The sequence below is a fragment of the Pseudophryne corroboree genome, chromosome 11, assembly GCF_028390025.1.
Source record: "Pseudophryne corroboree isolate aPseCor3 chromosome 11, aPseCor3.hap2, whole genome shotgun sequence".
NCBI classification, from domain to species: Eukaryota; Metazoa; Chordata; class Amphibia; order Anura; family Myobatrachidae; genus Pseudophryne; species Pseudophryne corroboree.
Window position 1 is genome coordinate 339,139,711 of NC_086454.1, and position 20,245 is coordinate 339,159,955.

Genomic DNA, 20,245 nt, shown 5'->3' on the forward strand with positions numbered 1-20,245 from the left:
CTCCAGACCTCAGTTAGTTAGTATCTGTGCCCGGCCAGAGCTGGATGCACCCTAGGGGCTCTCCTGAGCTTCCTAGAAAAGAAAGTATTTGTTAGGTTTTTTATTTTCAGTGAGATCTGCTGGCAACAGACTCACTGCTACGTGGGACTGAGGGGAGAGAAGCGAACCTACCTGCTTGCAGCTAGCTTGGGCTTCTAAGGCTACTGGACACCATTAGCTCCAGAGGGATCGAACACAGGCCCAGTCCTCGGTCGTCCGGTCCCGGAGCCGCGCCGCCGTCCCCCTTGCAGAGCCAGAAGAACGAAGAGAAGTTGAAAATCGGCGGCTGTGGACTCCGGTCTTCATTAAGGTAGCGCACAGCACTGCAGCTGTGCGCCATTGCTCCCTTAGCACACCACACACTCCGGTCACTGATGGGTGCAGGGCGCTGGGGGGGGGGGGCGCCCTGGGCAGCAATTAGATTACCTTACTTGGCGAAAAGCACATAATACAGTCTGATAAACTGTGTATGTGCATTAACCCCCGCCATTAAAGTACATAAAAGGACAGAAGCCCGCCGCTGAGGGGGCCGGGCCTTCTTCCTCAGCACACCGGCGCCATTTTTTCTCTTCACAGCTCAGCTGGAAGGAAGCTCCCCAGGCTCTCCCCTGCAGTATCCTGGTACACAAAGGGTAAAAAAGAGAGGGGGGCACATAAATTTAGGCGCAAAACTGTGTATATAAGCTGCTATAGGGGAAAAATCACTCCGTATAGTGTACATCCCTGTATTATATAGCGCTGTGGTGTGTGCTGGCATACTCTCTCTCTGTCTCTCCAAAGGGCCTGGTGAGGGAACTGTCTTCAAATAGAGCATCCCCTGTGTGTGTGGTGTGTCGGTACGCGTGAGTCGACATGTCTGAGGTAAAAGGCTCCTCTAAGGAGGTGATAGAGCGGATATGTGTGTGGGAGGGTGTCTCCGTCGACAACGCCGACACCTGTTTGGATATATGTAAGTGCTGAGGTAAAATTATTGCACAAAAGGTTAGGGAACAGAAAGGAAATCTACCCTGGTCTGTCCCTATGTCACAGAGTCCTTCAGAGTCTCTCTATGTTCACTATCCAAAATAACAAAGTATCGACACGGAGTTTAACTCCACTGTCGACTACGATAATGCAAAGTTACAGCCAAGAGGGCTAAAAGATATTCAATATATGATTATTGGAATAAAAGATGATTTGCATATCACTGATGACTCATCTGTCCCTGACACGAGAGTACACATGTTAAGGGGAAGAATGCTGAGGTAAATTTCCCTCCTCTCATGAGGAAAAAGAGCGGGAATCTCCAGACAAGAGACGGCAGCTTCCCACGAGAGAATTCTCAGGCTGTATCCTTTCCCCACTAGGGCCAGGATGTGTTGAGAATCTTCCCCTTGGGTGTCCTGTTTGCACTAGCTATTCTCAGGGATCCTGCAGATAGTGTGCACATTCTAGTATACTACCCAGACCTGCGATTGTGTCGGCATGGGTGTTTATAGCGCTGTGGCAGCGTGGACAGGTACCTTATCAGCAGAGATTGAGACCCTAGTATGCATATAAATATTTTAAGATGCTGTCTTAAGTGATAGATATATAATTATAAAGCATGCCCAAAGGGACATGAGTATACTGGGTCCTAGAGACAAAAGCTATGTCGATTTCTGCTTGACGTGTCCTGTAGAATATACATTGGACAGATGATGCCGACTTAAGAGGCATATGGAAGGCTGAGGATTGTGTGGAGAAAGGTTCTCGGGCCTGGTCTCCACAGCTATAGCTGGTAATTCTGATATTTTGCCTTATATTCCTGCACAGCCTAGGAAAGCACAACATTATTAAATGCAGCTTTTCGAATAAAGAAACAAGAAAGTCTGAGGTGCGTCCTTTCTTGTCAGAGCCGGGGGCAGAGGAAAGAAGCTGTACAACACAGCTAGTCCCCAGGAACAGAAGTCCTCCCCGGCCTCTACAAAAATCCACCGCATGTCGCTGGGGCTCCACAGGCGGAGCTAGGCCCGGTGGGGACACGCCTTCGTAAGTTCAGCCACAAGTGGGTTCACTCCCTGTTAGATCCCTGGGCAATAGAAATTGTATCGCAGGGATACAGGCTGGACTGTGAGAGAAGATGCCCCCTCACCGAGGACTCGGCGGGCTTCCCCCCAAGAGAGGGAGCCAGTGTTAACTGCAATTCGTAAATTGTATCTTCAACAGGTGGTGGTCAAGGGTCCCCTCCTTCAACAAGAGGGTGTTATATTCGACAATGTTATAATCCCGAGACCAGACTGTTCGGTTAGACCCATATTGTATTAAAATCCCTGAACATATACCTGAAAAGGTTCAGGTTCAAGATGGAATCGCTAAGAGCGGTCATTGCAAGCCTGAAATGAATCGGGACATAAGGGATGCATACCTTCGTGTCCCCATTTATCCACCTCATCAGGCGTACCTCAGAATTGCGGTACGGGAATGTCATTACCAATATCACCAAGGTAATGGCGGATATGATGGTGCTCCTGCGGAAGCAAGGTGTCACTATTATCACATACTTGGATGATCTCCTCATAAAAGCGAGATCAAGAGAGCAGTTGCTGGACAGCGTATCACCTTCTCTGGAAGTGAAACGGCAACACGACTGGATTCTATATATTCCGAAGTCGCAGTTGGTTCCTACAGCTCATCTGCCTCGCCTAGGCATGATCCTAGACACAGACCAGAAGAGGGTTTGCTCAGGAGCTCATGACACTGGTCAGGAATCCATTGAAAACCAAAACAGGTGTCAGTGCATCACTGCACTCGAGTCCTGGAAAGGATGATGGCATCATACGAGGCCATCCCCTTCGGCTGGTTCCGTGCAAGGACAATGGAACTTACTGGACAAGTGGTCCGGATCACATCTTCAGATGCATCGGTTAATCACCCTATCCCCCAGGGCCAGGGTGTCTCTCCTGTGGTGGCTGCGGAGTGCTCACCTTCTCGAGGGCCGCAGATTCGGCATTCAGGACTGGGTCCTGGTGACCACGGATGCAAGCCTCCGAGGGTGGGGGGCAGTTACACAGGGAAGAAAATTCCAAGGTTTGTGGTCAAGCCAACAGACTTGCCTTCACATCAATATCCTGGAACTAAGGGCCATATACAACGCCCTAAGTCAAGCGGAGTTCCTGCTTCGCGACCAACCGGTTCTGATCCAGTCAGACCGCAGGGGCTCATGTAAACCGCCAGGGCGGCACAAGGAGCAGGGTGGCGAGGGTAGAAGCCACCAGAATTCTTCGCTGGGCGGAGAATCAAGTAAGCTCACTGTCAGCAGTGTTCATTCCGGGAGTGGACACGACCTCCACCCGGGAAAGTGGTGACTTCATCAGGAAGTCTTCACGCAGTTTTGCAAATTGATGGAAACTGCCTCAGGTGGACTACATGGCGTCCCACCTCAATCAAAAGATAAAAAAGGTTTTACGCTGGGTCAAGGGACTCTCAGGCGATAGCTGTGGTCGCACTAGTAACACCGTGGGTGTTCCAGTCGGTCTATATATTCCCTCCTCTTCCTCTCAGACCCAAGGGCTGAGAATTGTAATAAACGGAGGAGTGTGAACAATATTCTTTGCTCCGGATTGGCCAAGAAGGACTCGGTACCCGGAACTGCAAGAAATGCTCTCAGAGGACCCATGGCCTCTGCCTCTCAGTCAAGACATGTTGCAACAGGGACCCTGTCTGATCCAAGACTTACCGCGGCTGCGTTGGACGGCATGGCGGTTGAACGTCGGATCCTAGCGGAAAAGGGCATTCCGGATGCAGTTATTCCTACGCTGATAAAGGCTAGGAAAGACGTGACAGCAAGACTTTTTCACTGTATATGGCGAAAATAGGTTGCTTGGTGTGTGGCCGGGAAGGCCCTACAGAGGAATTCCAGGGGGGTCGATTCCTGCACTTCTTACAGTCAGGAGTGACTATGGGCCTAAAATTAGGATCCATAAAGGCCAAGATTTCGGCCCTATCCCTTTTTCTCTCAAAAAGAACTGGCTTCACTGCCTGAAGTTCGGACGTTGTTACAGGGGTGCTGCATATTTAACCCTCTTTTGTGCCTCCAGTGGCACCTTGGGATCTTAACGTGTGTTGGATTCCTAAAATCCCACTGGTTTGAGCCACTTAAGACCGTGGAGCTAAAATATCTCACGTGGAAAGTGGTCATGCTGTTGGCCTTGGCTTTGGCCAGGCGTGTGTCAGAATTGGCGGCTTTGTCATGTAAAAGCCCATATCTGATCTTCCATATGGAAAGGGCAGAATGGAGGACTCGTCCCCAATTTCTCCCTAAGGTGGTATCATCGTTTCATTTGAACCAACCTATTGTGGTGTCTGCGGCTACTAGGGACTTGGAGGATTCCAAGTTGCTGGACGTAGTCCGGGCCCTGAAACTTTGTTTCCAGGACGGCTAGAGTCAGAAAAACTGACTCGCTATTTATCCTGCATGCACCCAACAAGCTGGGTGCTCCTGCTTCAAGGCAGACTATTGCTCGCTGGATCTGTAGCACGATTCAGCTTGCACATTCTGCGGCTGGACTGCCGCATCCTAAATTAGTAAAAGCCCATTCCACGAGGAAGGTGGGCTCTTCTTGGGCGGCTGCCCGAGGGGTCTCGGCTTTACAACTTTGCCGAGCTGCTACTTGGTCGGGTTCAAACACTTTTGCAAAATTCTACAAGTTTGATACCCTAGCTGAGGAGGACCTTGAGTTTGCTCATTCGGTGCTGCAGAGTCATCCACACTCTCCCGCCCGTTTGGGAGCTTTGGTATAATCCCCATGGTCCTTACGGAGTACCCAGCATCCACTAGGAGGTCAGAGAAAATAAGAATTTACTCACCGGTAATTCTATTTCTCGTAGTCCGTAGTGGATGCTGGGAGCCCGTCCCAAGTGCGGACTCTCTGCAATACATGTATATAGTTATTGCTTAACTAAAGGGTTATTGTATGAGCCATCTGTTGAGAGAGGCTCAGTTATTGTTCATACTGTTAACTGGGTATAGTTATCACGAGTTGTACGGTGTGATTGGTGTGGCTGGTATGAGTCTTACCCTGGATTCCAAATCCTTTCCTAGTAATGTCAGCTCTTCCGGGCACAGTTTCCCTAACTGAGGTCTGGAGGAGGGGCATAGAGGGAGGAGCCAGTGCACACCAGATATAGTACCTAATCTTTCTTTTAAGAGTGCCCAGTCTCCTGCGGAGCCCGTCTATACCCCATGGTCCTTACGGGGCAGTGTCAGGGTGGCAGTGATAGCTCGCTGCAGATGGGAACGTATATGTAATATACATCTATAGGTCAGTGTGTGGCAGAGATCGGGGCAGTGTCAGGGTGGCAGTGATAGCTAGCTGCAGATGGGAACGTATATGTAATATACATCTATAGATCAGTGCGTGGCAGAGATCGGGGCAGTGTCAGGGTGGCAGTGATAGCTGCAGATGGGAACGTATATGTAATATACATCTATAGGTCAGTGTGTGGCAGAGATCGGGGCAGTGTCAGCGTGGCAGTGATAGCTAGCTGCAGATGGGAATGTATATGTAATATACATCTATAGGTCAGTGTGTGGCAGAGATCAGGGCAGTGTCAGGGTGGCAGTGATAGCTAGCTGCAGATGGGAATGTATATGTAATATACATCTATAGGTCAGTGTGTGGCAGAGATCAGGGCAGTGTCAGGGTGGCAGTGATAGCTGCAGATGGGAACGTATATGTAATATACATCTATAGGTCAGTGTGTGGCAGAGATCGGGGCAGTGTCAGCGTGGCAGTGATAGCTAGCTGCAGATGGGAACGTATATGTAATATACATCTATAGGTCAGTGTGTGGTAGAGATCGGGGCAGTGTCAGGGTGGCAGTGATAGCTAGCTGCAGATGGGAACGTATATGTAATATACATCTATAGGTCAGTGTGTGGCAGAGATCGGGGCAGTGTCAGGGTGGCAGTGATAACTAGCTGCAGATGGGAACGTATATGTAATATACATCTATAGGTCAGTGTGTGGCAGAGATCGGGGCAGTGTCAGGGTGGCAGTGATAGCTAGCTGCAGATGGGAACGTATATGTAATATACATCTATAGGTCAGTGTGTGGCAGAGATCGGGGCAGTGTCAGGGTGGCAGTGATAGCTGCAGATGGGAACGTATATGTAATATACATCTATAGGTCAGTGTGTGGCAGAGATCGGGGCAGTGTCAGGGTGGCAGTGATAGCTGCAGATGGGAACGTATATGTAATATACATCTATAGGTCAGTGTGTGGCAGAGATCGGGGCAGTGTCAGGGTGGCAGTGATAGCTGCAGATGGGAACGTATATGTAATATACATCTATAGGTCAGTGTGTGGCAGAGATCGGGGCAGTGTCAGGGTGGCAGTGAGAGCTAGCTGCAGATGGGAACGTATATGTAATATACATCTATAGGTCAGTGTGTGGCAGAGATCGGGGCAGTGTCAGGGTGGCAGTGATAGCTAGCTGCAGATGGGAACGTATATGTAATATACATCTATAGGTCAGTGTGTGGCAGAGATCGGGGCAGTGTCAGGGTGGCAGTGATAGCTAGCTGCAGATGGGAACGTATATGTAATATACATCTATAGGTCAGTGTGTGGCAGAGATCGGGCAGTGTCAGGGTGGCAGTGATAGCTGCAGATGGGAACGTATATGTAATATACATCTATAGGTCAGTGTGTGGCAGAGATCGGGGCAGTGATAGCTGCAGATGGGAACGTATATGTAATATACATCTATAGGTCAGTGTGTGGCAGAGATCGGGGCAGTGTCAGGGTGGCAGTGATAGCTGCAGATGGGAACGTATATGTAATATACATCTATAGGTCAGTGTGTGGCAGAGATCGGGGCAGTGTCAGGGTGGCAGTGATAGCTAGCTGCAGATGGGAACGTATATGTAATATACATCTATAGGTCAGTGTGTGGCAGAGATCGGGCAGTGTCAGGGTGGCAGTGATAGCTGCAGATGGGAACGTATATGTAATATACATCTATAGGTCAGTGTGTGGCAGAGATCGGGGCAGTGTCAGCGTGGCAGTGATAGCTGCAGATGGGAACGTATATGTAATATACATCTATAGGTCAGTGTGTGGCAGAGATCGGGGCAGTGTCAGGGTGGCAGTGATAGCTAGCTGCAGATGGGAACGTATATGTAATATACATCTATAGGTCAGTGTGTGGCAGAGATCGGGGCAGTGTCAGGGTGGCAGTGATAGCTAGCTGCAGATGGGAACGTATATGTAATATACATCTATAGGTCAGTGTGTGGCAGAGATCGGGCAGTGTCAGGGTGGCAGTGATAGCTAGCTGCAGATGGGAACGTATATGTAATATACATCTATAGGTCAGTGTGTGGCAGAGATCGGGGCAGTGTCAGCGTGGCAGTGATAGCTGCAGATGGGAACGTATATGTAATATACATCTATAGGTCAGTGTGTGGCAGAGATCGGGGCAGTGTCAGGGTGGCAGTGATAGCTAGCTGCAGATGGGAACGTATATGTAATATACATCTATAGGTCAGTGTGTGGCAGAGATCGGGGCAGTGTCAGGGTGGCAGTGATAGCTAGCTGCAGATGGGAACGTATATGTAATATACATCTATAGGTCAGTGTGTGGCAGAGATCGGGCAGTGTCAGGGTGGCAGTGATAGCTAGCTGCAGATGGGAACGTATATGTAATATACATCTATAGGTCAGTGTGTGGCAGAGATCGGGGCAGTGTCAGCGTGGCAGTGATAGCTGCAGATGGGAACGTATATGTAATATACATCTATAGGTCAGTGTGTGGCAGAGATCGGGGCAGTGTCAGGGTGGCAGTGATAGCTGCAGATGGGAACGTATATGTAATATACATCTATAGGTCAGTGTGTGGCAGAGATCGGGGCAGTGTCAGCGTGGCAGTGATAGCTGCAGATGGGAAAGTATATGTGAGGTGCTGGCAGAGGATGGGGTTACAGCAGTAGGTTATTCTGATACCTCCTGCCTCTGTGCCTCCCCTGCTCTATGTGACTAGGAGTGAGGTGCTGTCAGAGGATGGGGTTACAGCTGTAGGATATTCCGATACCTCCTACCTCTGTGCCTCCCCTGCTCTATGTGACTGGGAATGAGGTGCTGGCAGAGGATGAGGTTACAGCTGTAGTATATTCCGATACCTCCTACCTCTCTGTTGTACTAATCTCTGGTTGTTTTATAACTCTATAGGTCATCCTAAAGGATCTGGAAGTTCTAGCGGAAATTGCCTCATCTCCAGGTGGACAGACAGAGGCCTCCAGTGACGGCAGTGACATTACCCCAGGCCAGGCCAAGCTCCATGTGCCGTCCCCAGCGCGCGGCAGCGGCGAGGGTGAGTGCTCTCTGCTGTGTACAGATGTAAGGTTGATGTGACCTGAATTGTAGCTGTGGTGGGCGCTGCAGGGGTCCCTGCGCGTGGTGGTAGCTGTAGGGTGGCGTTGGGCATGGGATAACGACATCCATCTACATAGCAGATACTGGGGCAGATGTATTAACCTGGAGAAAGCATAAGGAAGTGATAAACCAGTGTTAAGTGCAAGGTGAAAAATGCACCAGCCAATCAGTTCCAATATGTAAATTACAGTCAGGAGCTGATTGGCTGGTGCATTTTTCACCTTGCACATATCACTGGTTTATCACTTCCTTATGCCTACTCCAGGTTAATACATCTGCCCCACTGACTGTTGAACAGAACATTTGGTGAGCAGACAGCGGTGTATGCCAGCACAATGTCTGTAGATTATAGGGGTGGGAGGGGATAATTCCCCCCCCCCCCCCCCCCCCCCCCACGGTAGGCCTCTACACATGGGACCCTGCACGCAGAGGGTGATGCCTGTGGATCAGTGAGCTATATTTGTATTACGCTGGCTGGTGATTACCCGGCAGGGGTCTCCTCATATAATAATCTGCGGCTGCTGGCCTGCGCCCGCCCCTGTATGGCACCGTGTATCTGATCTCCTAGCTGCCGTCACAGCGTTTCCAGAGATTTCCGGCTGATTAGGCTTCAATAGGCAAGCAGCATCCTCCCACCTTTTACTGGCTGTGCCTGGGGGGTGCTGATGGAGACCCTCCGCCTTTCATCTCTCCCCGGAATCCCAGCCCCAGGAATTAGCGGCTGCCATATTCCCTGTGTTATGAGCATTATTCAGTGGCCGCCTATCAGGGCTGGTGGGAGAAGTTATACTGTGCGGATGTAATAACTGACCGCTCTGCAGAGGAAGCCATGACAGCTGTAGTCCGGTTATATACCCACTGAGCGGTGACTCCGTACCTGGGGCCTAATTCAGACCCCGTCGCCGATCGCTATGAAGCTATTTTTGCACACATGCCGGTACGCACAATGTGCAAGGTCGTAAACTGCGTTTTTATCTGAACGTAGTTTAAGACCTGGAGGCGGGCAGGAACGGCGACGATGTCGCTTTTTGTGGGCGTCAACCCTGCATTTAAGGGGAGCTGTCCAGACAACGGAGGCGTGTTTAGACCATTGCTGGGGTTGGTTGCGGCAGCTGCGTGGCGTCACACAGCCGCTGCGACCCAAAACATGGCGGGTAGCCGTCTGCCTAGCTGCGTAGGCAGAGGGCTACTCGAAACATGCAAAAGCATCGCCGCGTGCAATGCTTTCATATGTGTGCGGAGGGGCAGGACCCGGCGTGACTTATTGCAGGTGACCAACAAAATGCAACAGGGTAGACACACCAGGAGGGGTAAAACAAATGACTGAGGATCTAGGTGGACTAGAGGAATGGTCAGGAGTGTGGCAATTACAGTTTAATGCCAAAAAATGCAAAATCATGCACTTGGGTCTCAGAAATCCGAAGGCTTAAATATAGTATTAATGGCACTATACTGGGAACTACTGAGGAGGAAAGGGATCTATGAGTCACTATTTCAGGTGACATAAAGGCAGCTCAGCAATGTAACACAGCAATGAGAAAGGCTAGTCAGATGCTTGGTGCATAGGGAGAGGAATCAGCAGCAGAAAGAAGTAATAATGCCACTGTATAGGTCATTGGTGCGGCCCCATCTGGAATACTGTGTCCAGTTCTGGAGGCCATATCTTCAGAAAATATTAATACATTAGAGACTGTACAAAGAAGGGCAACTAACATGGAGCATGGCCGACATCACACAACTTACCCGGAGGGACTAGAGGATCTTACTATGTATAGTGTGCGGCAGAGAAGGGAAAGGGGGGACATGATAGAGACTGTCACATATATCAGGGGTATCACCACGGTACAGGGGGAGACATTCCTCACAGGGAGAGAAGTATTAGACCACAAGGACATGAGAGAGACTGTCGCATATATCAGGGGTATCACCACGGTACTGGGAGGAGACATTCCTCATAGGGAGAGAAGTATTAGACCACAAGGACATGAGAGAGACTGTCGCATATATCAGGGGTATCACCACGGTTCTGGGAGGAGACATTCCTCACAGGGAGAGAAGTATTAGACCACAAGGACATGAGAGAGACTGTCGCATATATCAGGGGTATCACCACAGTACAGGGGGAGACATTCCTCATAGGGAGAGAAGTATTAGACCACGAGGACATGAGAGAGACTGTCACATATATCAGGGGTATCACCACGGTACAGAGGGAGACATTCCTCACAGGGAGAGAAGTATTAGACCACGAGGACATGAGAGAGACTGTCACATATATTAGGGGTATCACCACGGTACAGGGGGGAGACATTCCTCACAGGGAGAAAAGAATTAGACAACGAGGACATGAGAGACACTCACATATATCAGGGGTATCACCACGGTACAGGGGGGGAGACATTCCTCACAGGGAGGGAAGTATTAGACCACGAAGACATGACAGAGACCGTCACATATATCAGGGGTATCACCACGGTACAGGGGGAGACATTCCTCACAGGGAGAGAATTATTAGACCACGAGGACATGAGAGAGATTGTCACATATATCAGGGGTATCACCACGGTACAGGGGGAGACATTCCTCACAGGGAGAGAAGTATTATACCACGAGGACATGCGCTGACACTGGAGGTGGGGGGGTCAGGGGGAATCAGAGGAAACATCACCTCACAGAAAGGGTAGTGGATAAGTGGAATAGCCGCCTGTTAGAGGTGGTAGAGGATAAGACAGTAGAGCAAATTAAACATGCATGGGATGGGCATATAAATATCCTTACAAAGGCCTAACCAGAATGCCTTAACCCAAGCCTGAATACACTAAGGCTATCCCCTAAACTAACCCTGATACCCTAACCACTAACCTAATACTCTAACCCTGATATCCTAACTACTATCCCTAATACTCTAACCCTGAAGGGCAGGCTGGTTTTGGTTTTTATCTGCCATTTCATGAGGACACCTTGTACCTCACGTAAGTGGGTAGATTGGTATCTGGGCATCTCCAGGAACTGTGACAGATGTGAAAGAGGTGAATGAGCGGCACCCGTGTATGTGATAATGAGGAACCATGTCTCCTATAATCATTCCAGGTTGGCGTGGCCTAGAGAGCTCCCCCTCCACCCCCACCATGAATTCCTACTTCCACCGCTTTATGGTGAACCTGCTGAAGAGATTTAGCAGCGAGAGGAAGCTCCTGGAGACCCGGGGGGCCTTCATCATCAGGTAATTACACGTCTGTTGTGTCCTGGTTGTAGCACCGGGCACTGGGATATCTGCCACATGTGACTAATACCTGGTGCCTGCAAGATGTGGTTACTGGGACGGTGTATCGATCACACGCGTCTGTCCATCTGTCTGGTTAGAAGTTACCGGGCAGTTCATGGTCTTTATTTGGGCAGTGGGGAGGAAGCACTGTTCTTGCCATTTACCGCTTGTGTGCCAGATTCTGTTTCATTCTCCTGCCCACTCCTGAGCCGCCCACAGCTAATGAGCGTTATTAGGGGCGATCAGAGGCCGCTCTGACTGGTAGTAATGAATAATACATGTGACTAGCGCCCAGGTAAGTATGAGCCGGCACAGAGCTGGAATGACCATGCTGTAGGCATCTCTGTATCTCTGATATTGGAAGTGCTTGGACAATGTATATCCGTGTTCCCTCCTTTGTCTCAGGCAGCTCTGTCTACTCCTGAATGCTGAGAATATTTTCCACTCCATGGCGGACATCTTGCTGCGGGAGGAGAATCTAAAGTTTGCGTCTACCATGGTCCAGAACCTAAACAGCATTTTACTGACCTCATCTGAACTTTTCCAGCTCCGCAGTCAGCTGAAAGACCTGCAGACCCCTGTACGTATGTTCCAGCACTCCGTCCTGGGGCCTTACCTCGTCACCCGCATTCCCGAGCGCCGGTCTGAGCGTGCCGCACTAACTATCCTCTGCGCCAGTCTGAGCACGACACACTAACTATCCTCCATACCAGCCAGAGTGCACCGTGCTATCCGCCATGCCAGCCAGAGCGTGCCACACTAAATATCCTCCACTCCAGTCCGAGCACGCCGCACTAATTATCCTTCAGTCCGAGCACGCCGCACTAATTATACTCCATGCCAGTCCGAGCGTGCCACACTAAATATCCTCCACTCCAGTCCGAGCACGCCGCACTAATTATCCTCCAGTCCGAGCACGCCGCACTAATTATACTCCATGCCAGTCCGAGCGTGCCACACTAAATATCCTCCACTCCAGTCCGAGCGCGCTCCACTAATTATACTCAATGCCAGTCCGAGCGTGCCACACTAACTATCCTCCACTCCAGTCTGAGCACGCCGCACTAATTATACTCCATGCCAACCTTAGCGTGCCACACTAACTATCCTCCATGCCAGTCCGAGAGCGCCACACTAACTATCCTCCATGCCAGTCCGAGAGCGCCACACTAACTATCCTCCATGCCAGTCCGAGCGTGCCACACTAACTATCCTCCATGCCAGTCAGAGCGCGCCGCACTAATTATACTCCATGCCAGCCAGAGCGCACCGTGCTGTCCTCCATGCCAGCCAGAGCGCACCGTGCTGTCCTCCATGCCAGCCAGAGCGCACCGTGCGGTCCTCCATGCCAGCCAGAGCGCACCGTGCGGTCCTCCATGCCAGCCAGAGCGCACCGTGCGGTCCTCCATGCCAGCCAGAGCGCACCGTGCGGTCCTCCATGCCAGCCAGAGCGCACCGTGCGGTCCTCCATGCCAGCCAGAGCGCACCGTGCTGTCGTCCATGCCAGCCAGAGCGCACCGTGCTGTCGTCCATGCCAGCCAGAGCGCACCGTGCTGTCGTCCATGCCAGCCAGAGCGCACCGTGCTGTCGTCCATGCCAGCCAGAGCGCACCGTGCTGTCGTCCATGCCAGCCAGAGCGCACCGTGCTGTCGTCCATGCCAGCCAGAGCGCACCGTGCTGTCGTCCATGCCAGCCAGAGCGCACCGTGCTGTCGTCCATGCCAGCCAGAGCGCACCGTGCTGTCGTCCATGCCAGCCAGAGCGCACCGTGCTGTCGTCCATGCCAGCCAGAGCGCACCGTGCTGTCGACCATGCCAGCCAGAGCGCACCGTGCTGTAGTCCATGCCTGCCAGTGCGCACCGTGCTGTCGTCCATGCCTGCCAGTGCGCACCAGCCAGAGCGCGCCGTGCTGTCGTCCATGCCAGCCAGAGCGCGCCGTGCTGTCGTCCATGCCAGCCAGAGCGCGCCGTGCTGTCGTCCATGCCAGCCAGAGCGCGCCACGCTAACTATCCTTTACGCCAGCCAGAGCGCGCCACACTAACTATCCTTTACGCCAGCCAGAGCGCGCCACACTAACTATCCTTTACGCCAGCCAGAGCACGTTGTGCTATCCTCCATGCCAGCCAGAGCGTGCCACACTAATTATCCTCTAGTCCGAGCGCGCCACATTAACTATCCATTACGCCAGCCAGAGCGCGCCACACTAACAATCCCCTATGCCAGCCAGAGCACGTCGTGCTATCCTCCATGCCAGTCAGAGCGTGCCACACTAATTATACTCCATGCCAGCCCGAGCGTGCCAACGAACTGTCCTCCATGCCAGCCCGGACATGCCACACTAACTATCCTCCATGCCAGCCAGAGCGCACCACACTATCCTCCATGCCAGCCAGAGCGCACCACACTAACTGTCCTCCATGCCAGCCAGAGCGCACCACACTATCCTCCATGCCAGCCAGAGCACACCACACTAATTATCCTCCGCGCCAATCCGAGTGCGCCTCTCCGAGCGCACCGCACCAGTTTGAGCGAACCAGACTAACTGTCCTCCACACCACTCCAAGTGCGCCACTAACTACCCTCCGAACCAGTCTGAGCACGCCACACTATCCTCTGAGCCAGTCCGTGCGTGCCACACTATCCTCCATGCCAGTCCAAGCGTGCCACACTATCCTCCAAGCCACCTCGAGCATGCCGCACTATTCGCCATGCCAGCCAGAGCTTGCCACACTAAATATCCTCCACTCCAGTCCGAGCGCGCCGCACTAATTATACTCCATGCCAGTCCGAGCGTGCCGCACTAATTATACTCCATGCCAGTCCAAGTGTGCCACACTAACTATCCTCTGCGTCAGTCTGAGCACAACACACTAACTATCCTCCATGCCAGTCAGAGCGTGCCACACTAACTATCCTCCACTCTAGTCCAAACACGCCGCACTATTTATACTCCATGCCAATCCTAGCGTGCCACACTAACTATCCTCCATGCCAGCCTGAGTGCGCCACACTAACTATCCTCCATGCCAGTCAGAGCGTACCACACTAACTATCCTCCACTCCAGTCTGAGCATGCTGCACTAATTATCCTCCATGCCAACCCTAGCGTGCCAACTATCCTCCATGCCAGCCAGAGCGCACAACACTATCCTCCATGCCAGCCAGAGCGCGCCACACTATCCTCCATGCCAGCCAGAGCGCACCACACTAACTATCCTCCGCGCCAAACCGAGTGCGCCACTCCGAGCGCACCGCACCAATTTGAGCGAACCAGACTAACTGTCCTCCACACAACTCCAAGCGCGCCACTAACTATCCTCCGTACCAGTCTGAGCACGCCACACTATCCTCCATGCCAGTCCAAGCGCGCCACACTAACTATTCTTGGCGCCAGTCCGAGCATGATGCACTATCCTTCACTCCAGTCCAAGCACGCCACACTATCCTCTGCACCATTCCGAGCGTGCCACACTATCCTCCATGCCAGTCTGAGCGCACTGCACTAGTTATTCTGAGCATGGGCCCATACCCGCAGTACTAACTATCCTGAACACTGGCCCGAGCAAGCAGCACTAACTGTCCTGCGTGCCATCCTAACTGCGCATCGCTAACTGGCCCTGCGTGCCGCCCTGACTGCGCAGCACTAACTGGCCCTGCGTGCCGCCCTGACTGCGCAGCACTAACTGTCCTGCGTGCCATCCTAACTGCGCATCGCTAACTGGCCCTGCGTGCCGCCCTGACTGCGCAGCACTAACTGGCCCTGCGTGCCGCCCTGACTGCGCAGCACTAACTGGCCCTGCGTGCCGCCCTGACTGCGCAGCACTAACTGGCCCTGCGTGCCGCCCTGACTGCGCAGCACAAACTGGCCCTGCGTGCCGCCCTGACTGCGCAGCACTAACTGGTCCTGCGTGCCGCCCTGACTGCGCAGCACAAACTGGCCCTGCGTGCCGCCCTGACTGCGCAGCACTAACTGGCCCTGTGTGCCGCCCTGACTGCGCAGCACAAACTGGCCCTGCGTGCCGCCCTGACTGCGCAGCGCTAACTGGTCCTGCGTGCCGCCCTGACTGCGCAGCGCTAACTGGTCCTGCGTGCCGCCCTGACTGCGCAGCACTAACTGGCCCTGCGTGCCGCCCTGACTGCGCAGCACTAACTGGCCCTGCGTGCTGCCCTGACTGCGCAGCGCTAACTGGTCCTGCGTGCCATCCTGACTGCGCAGCGCTAACTGGTCCTGCGTGCCGCCCTGACTGCGCAGCGCTAACTGGTCCTGCGTGCCGCCCTGACTGCGCAGCACTAACTGGCCCTGCGTGCCGCCCTGACCGCGCAGCACAAACTGGCCCTGCGTGCCGCCCTGACTGCGCAGCACTAACTGTCCCTGCGTGCCGCCCTGACTGCGCAGCACTAACTGTCCCTGCGTGCTGCCCTGACTGCGCAGCGCTAACTGGTCCTGCGTGCCATCCTGACTGCGCAGCGCTAACTGATCCTGCGTGCCGCCCTGACTGCGCAGCACTAACTGGCCCTGCGTGCCGCCCTGACTGCGCAGCACTAACTGTCCCTGCGTGCTGCCCTGACTGCGCAGCGCTAACTGGTCCTGCGTGCCATCCTGACTGCGCAGCGCTAACTGGTCCTGCGTGCCGCCCTGACTGCGCAGCGCTAACTGGTCCTGCGTGCCGCCCTGACTGCGCAGCACTAACTGGCCCTGCGTGCCGCCCTGACCGCGCAGCACTAACTGGCCCTGCGTGCCGCCCTGACTGCGCAGCACTAACTGTCCTGAGCGGCGCAGTGTGGCTGTGCAGTGGTGAGGGACTGTGATGACTGTGTTCTCTTGCAGGAGAGCTGTAACCTGTTCTGCTGCCTGTATCGCTCCTGGTGTCACAGTCCTGTAGCCACAGTGTCTCTCTGTTTCCTGTCGCAGAACTACAAGCACGCCTACCACCTCATCCAGAAGTTGTATCCTTTCTCACTCAGCACCAGGCTAGTGTAACCTGGCCGCACTGTGTACGTGTTGTCCTTAGCACCCGTATCCAGCGGTGACCTAGAGGTGACGGTGGATTTCCTGACGGAAGTGGATAAGTTGGTGCAGCTGATTGAGTGTCCCATTTTCACATGTGAGTCCCATAGCCAGTCGCTGCTACCTCCCATACGTGTCTTGGGAGTAATAGCACGCCACACTGTGTCTTGGGAGTAATACGTGTCTTGGGAGTGTCTTGGGAGTAATAGCACGCCACACTGTGTCTTGGGAGTAATACGTGTCTTGGGAGTGTCTTGGGAGTAATAGCACGCCACACTGTGTCTTGGGAGTAATACGTGTCTTGGGAGTAATAGCACGCCACACTGTGTCTTGGGAGTAATACGTGTCTTGGGAGTGTCTTGGGAGTAATAGCACGCCACACTGTGTCTTGGGAGTAATACGTGTCTTGGGAGTGTCTTGGGAGTAATAGCACGCCACACTGTGTCTTGGGAGTAATAGCACGCCACACTGTGTCTTGGGAGTAATACGTGTCTTGGGAGTAATAGCACGCCACACTGTGTCTTGGGAGTAATAGCACGCCACACTGTGTCTTGGGAGTAATACGTGTCTTGGGAGTAATAGCATGACACACTGTGTCTTGGGAGTAATAGCACGCCACACTGTGTCTTGGGAGTAATACGTGTCTTGGGAGTAATAGCATGCCACACTGTGTCTTGGGAGTAATAGCACGCCACACTGTGTCTTAGGAGTAATAGCATGCCACACTGTGTCTTGGGAGTAATAGCACGCCACACTGTGTCTTAGGAGTAATAGCATGCCACACTGTGTCTTGGGAGTAATAGCACGCCACACTGTGTCTTGGGAGTAATACGTGTCTTGGGAGTAATAGCATGCCACACTGTGTCTTGGGAGTAATAGCACGCCACACTGTGTCTTGGGAGTAATAGCACGCCACACTGTGTCTTGGGAGTAATACGTGTCTTGGGAGTAATAGCACGCCACACTGTGTCTTGGGAGTAATAGCACGCCACACTGTGTCTTAGGAGTAATAGCATGCCACACTGTGTCTTGGGAGTAATAGCACGCCACACTGTGTCTTGGGAGTAATACGTGTCTTGGGAGTAATAGCATGCCACACTGTGTCTTGGGAGTAATAGCACGCCACACTGTGTCTTAGGAGTAATAGCATGCCACACTGTGTCTTGGGAGTAATAGCATGCCACACTGTGTCTTGGGAGTAATAGCATGCCACACTGTGTCTTGGGAGTAATAGCACGCCACACTGTGTCTTAGGAGTAATAGCATGCCACACTGTGTCTTGGGAGTAATAGCATGCCACACTGTGTCTTGGGAGTAATAGCATGCCACACTGTGTCTTGGGAGTAATAGCACGCCACACTGTGTCTTAGGAGTAATAGCACGCCACACTGTGTCTTAGGAGTAATAGCATGCCACACTGTGTCTTGGGAGTAATAGCATGCCACACTGTGTCTTGGGAGTAATAGCATGCCACACTGTGTCTTGGGAGTAATAGCACGCCACACTGTGTCTTAGGAGTAATAGCATGCCACACTGTGTCTTGGGAGTAATAGCACGCCACACTGTGTCTTAGGAGTAATAGCATGCCACACTGTGTCTTAGGAGTAATAGCATGCCACACTGTGTCTTGGGAGTAATAGCATGCCACACTGTGTCTTGGGAGTAATAGCATGCCACACTGTGTCTTGGGAGTAATAGCACGCCACACTGTGTCTTAGGAGTAATAGCACGCCACACTGTGTCTTAGGAGTAATAGCATGCCACACTGTGTCTTAGGAGTAATAGCATGCCACACTGTGTCTTGGGAGTAATAGCATGCCACACTGTGTCTTGGGAGTAATAGCATGCCACACTGTGTCTTGGGAGTAATAGCATGCCACACTGTGTCTTGGGAGTAATAGCATGCCACACTGTGTCTTGGGAGTAATAGCATGCCACACTGTGTCTTGGGAGTAATAGCATGCCACACTGTGTCTTGGGAGTAATAGCACGCCACACTGTGTCTTAGGAGTAATAGCACGCCACACTGTGTCTTGGGAGTAATAGCACGCCACACTGTGTCTTAGGAGTAATAGCACGCCACACTGTGTCTTAGGAGTAATAGCACGCCACACTGTGTCTTAGGAGTAATAGCATGCCACACTGTGTCTTAGGAGTAATAGCACGCCACACTGTGTCTTAGGAGTAATAGCACGCCACACTGTGTCTTAGGAGTAATAGCACGCCACACTGTGTCTTGGGAGTAATACGTGTCTTGGGAGTAATAGCATGCCACACTGTGTCTTGGGAGTAATAGCATGCCACACTGTGTCTTGGGAGTAATAGCATGCCACACTGTGTCTTGGGAGTAATAGCATGCCACACTGTGTCTTGGGAGTAATAGCATGCCACACTGTGTCTTAGGAGTAATAGCACGCCACACTGTGTCTTAGGAGTAATAGCACGCCACACTGTGTCTTGGGAGTAATACGTGTCTTGGGAGTAATAGCATGCCACACTGTGTCTTGGGAGTAATAGCATGCCACACTGTGTCTTGGGAGTAATAGCATGCCACACTGTGTCTTGGGAGTAATAGCATGCCACACTGTGTCTTGGGAGTAATAGCACGGCACACTGTGTGTACACGTGGACGAGGCATCTCATCCTCATGTCCTGCTCACACGTCACACACTACACATTTCCAACATAACAGGTGGAAAATAACACAGAAGTGATGAGAGGGTTCCAATCCTGAGTCACAGATACATGTACAGCACCACACACCTACGTGTACAGCCGGAGTACACTGCAGCATCTCACACACACACAGATACGTGTACAGCCGGAGTACACTGCAGCATCTCACACACACACACAGATACGTGTACAGCCGGAGTACACTGCAGCATCTCACACACACACACACACACACACAGATACGTGTACAGCCGGAATACACTGCAGCATCTCACACACACAGATACGTGTACAGCCGGAATACACTGCAGCATCTCACACACACAGATACGTGTACAGCCGGAGTACACTGCAGCATCTCACACACACACAGATACGTGTACAGCCGGAGTACACTGCAGCATCTCACACACACACAGATACGTGTACAGCCGGAATACACTGCAGCATCTCACACACACACACACAGATACGTGTACAGCCGGAGTACACTGCAGCATCTCACACACACACAGATACGTGTACAGCCGGAGTACACTGCAGCATCTCACACACACACAGATACGTGTACAGCCGGAGTACACTGCAGCATCTCACACACACACAGATACGTGTACAGCCGGAATACACTGCAGCATCTCACACACACACACACACACACAGATACGTGTACAGCCGGAGTACACTGCAGCATCTCACACACACACAGATACGTGTACAGCCGGAGTACACTGCAGCATCTCACACACACACAGATACGTGTACAGCCGGAGTACACTGCAGCATCACACACACACACAGATACGTGTACAGCCGGAGTACACTGCAGCATCTCACACACACACACAGATACGTGTACAG

The 20,245-nt window shown here is 52.3% G+C and overlaps 1 protein-coding gene across 2 annotated transcripts in view; it reads left to right on the plus strand.

Moving 5' to 3' along the window:
- Window positions 1-20,245, plus strand: part of VAC14 (VAC14 component of PIKFYVE complex) — a 106,806-nt gene that overhangs the window by 79,183 nt on the left and 7,378 nt on the right. For both annotated transcript variants that reach the window (XM_063945859.1, XM_063945860.1), the window contains exons 13-17: window positions 8,233-8,374; window positions 11,527-11,659; window positions 12,107-12,281; window positions 16,529-16,647; window positions 16,726-16,805. In XM_063945859.1, coding sequence (XP_063801929.1) covers window positions 8,233-8,374; window positions 11,527-11,659; window positions 12,107-12,281; window positions 16,529-16,647; window positions 16,726-16,805 — 649 coding nt within the window. The remainder of the gene's footprint in view (window positions 1-8,232; window positions 8,375-11,526; window positions 11,660-12,106; window positions 12,282-16,528; window positions 16,648-16,725; window positions 16,806-20,245) is intronic.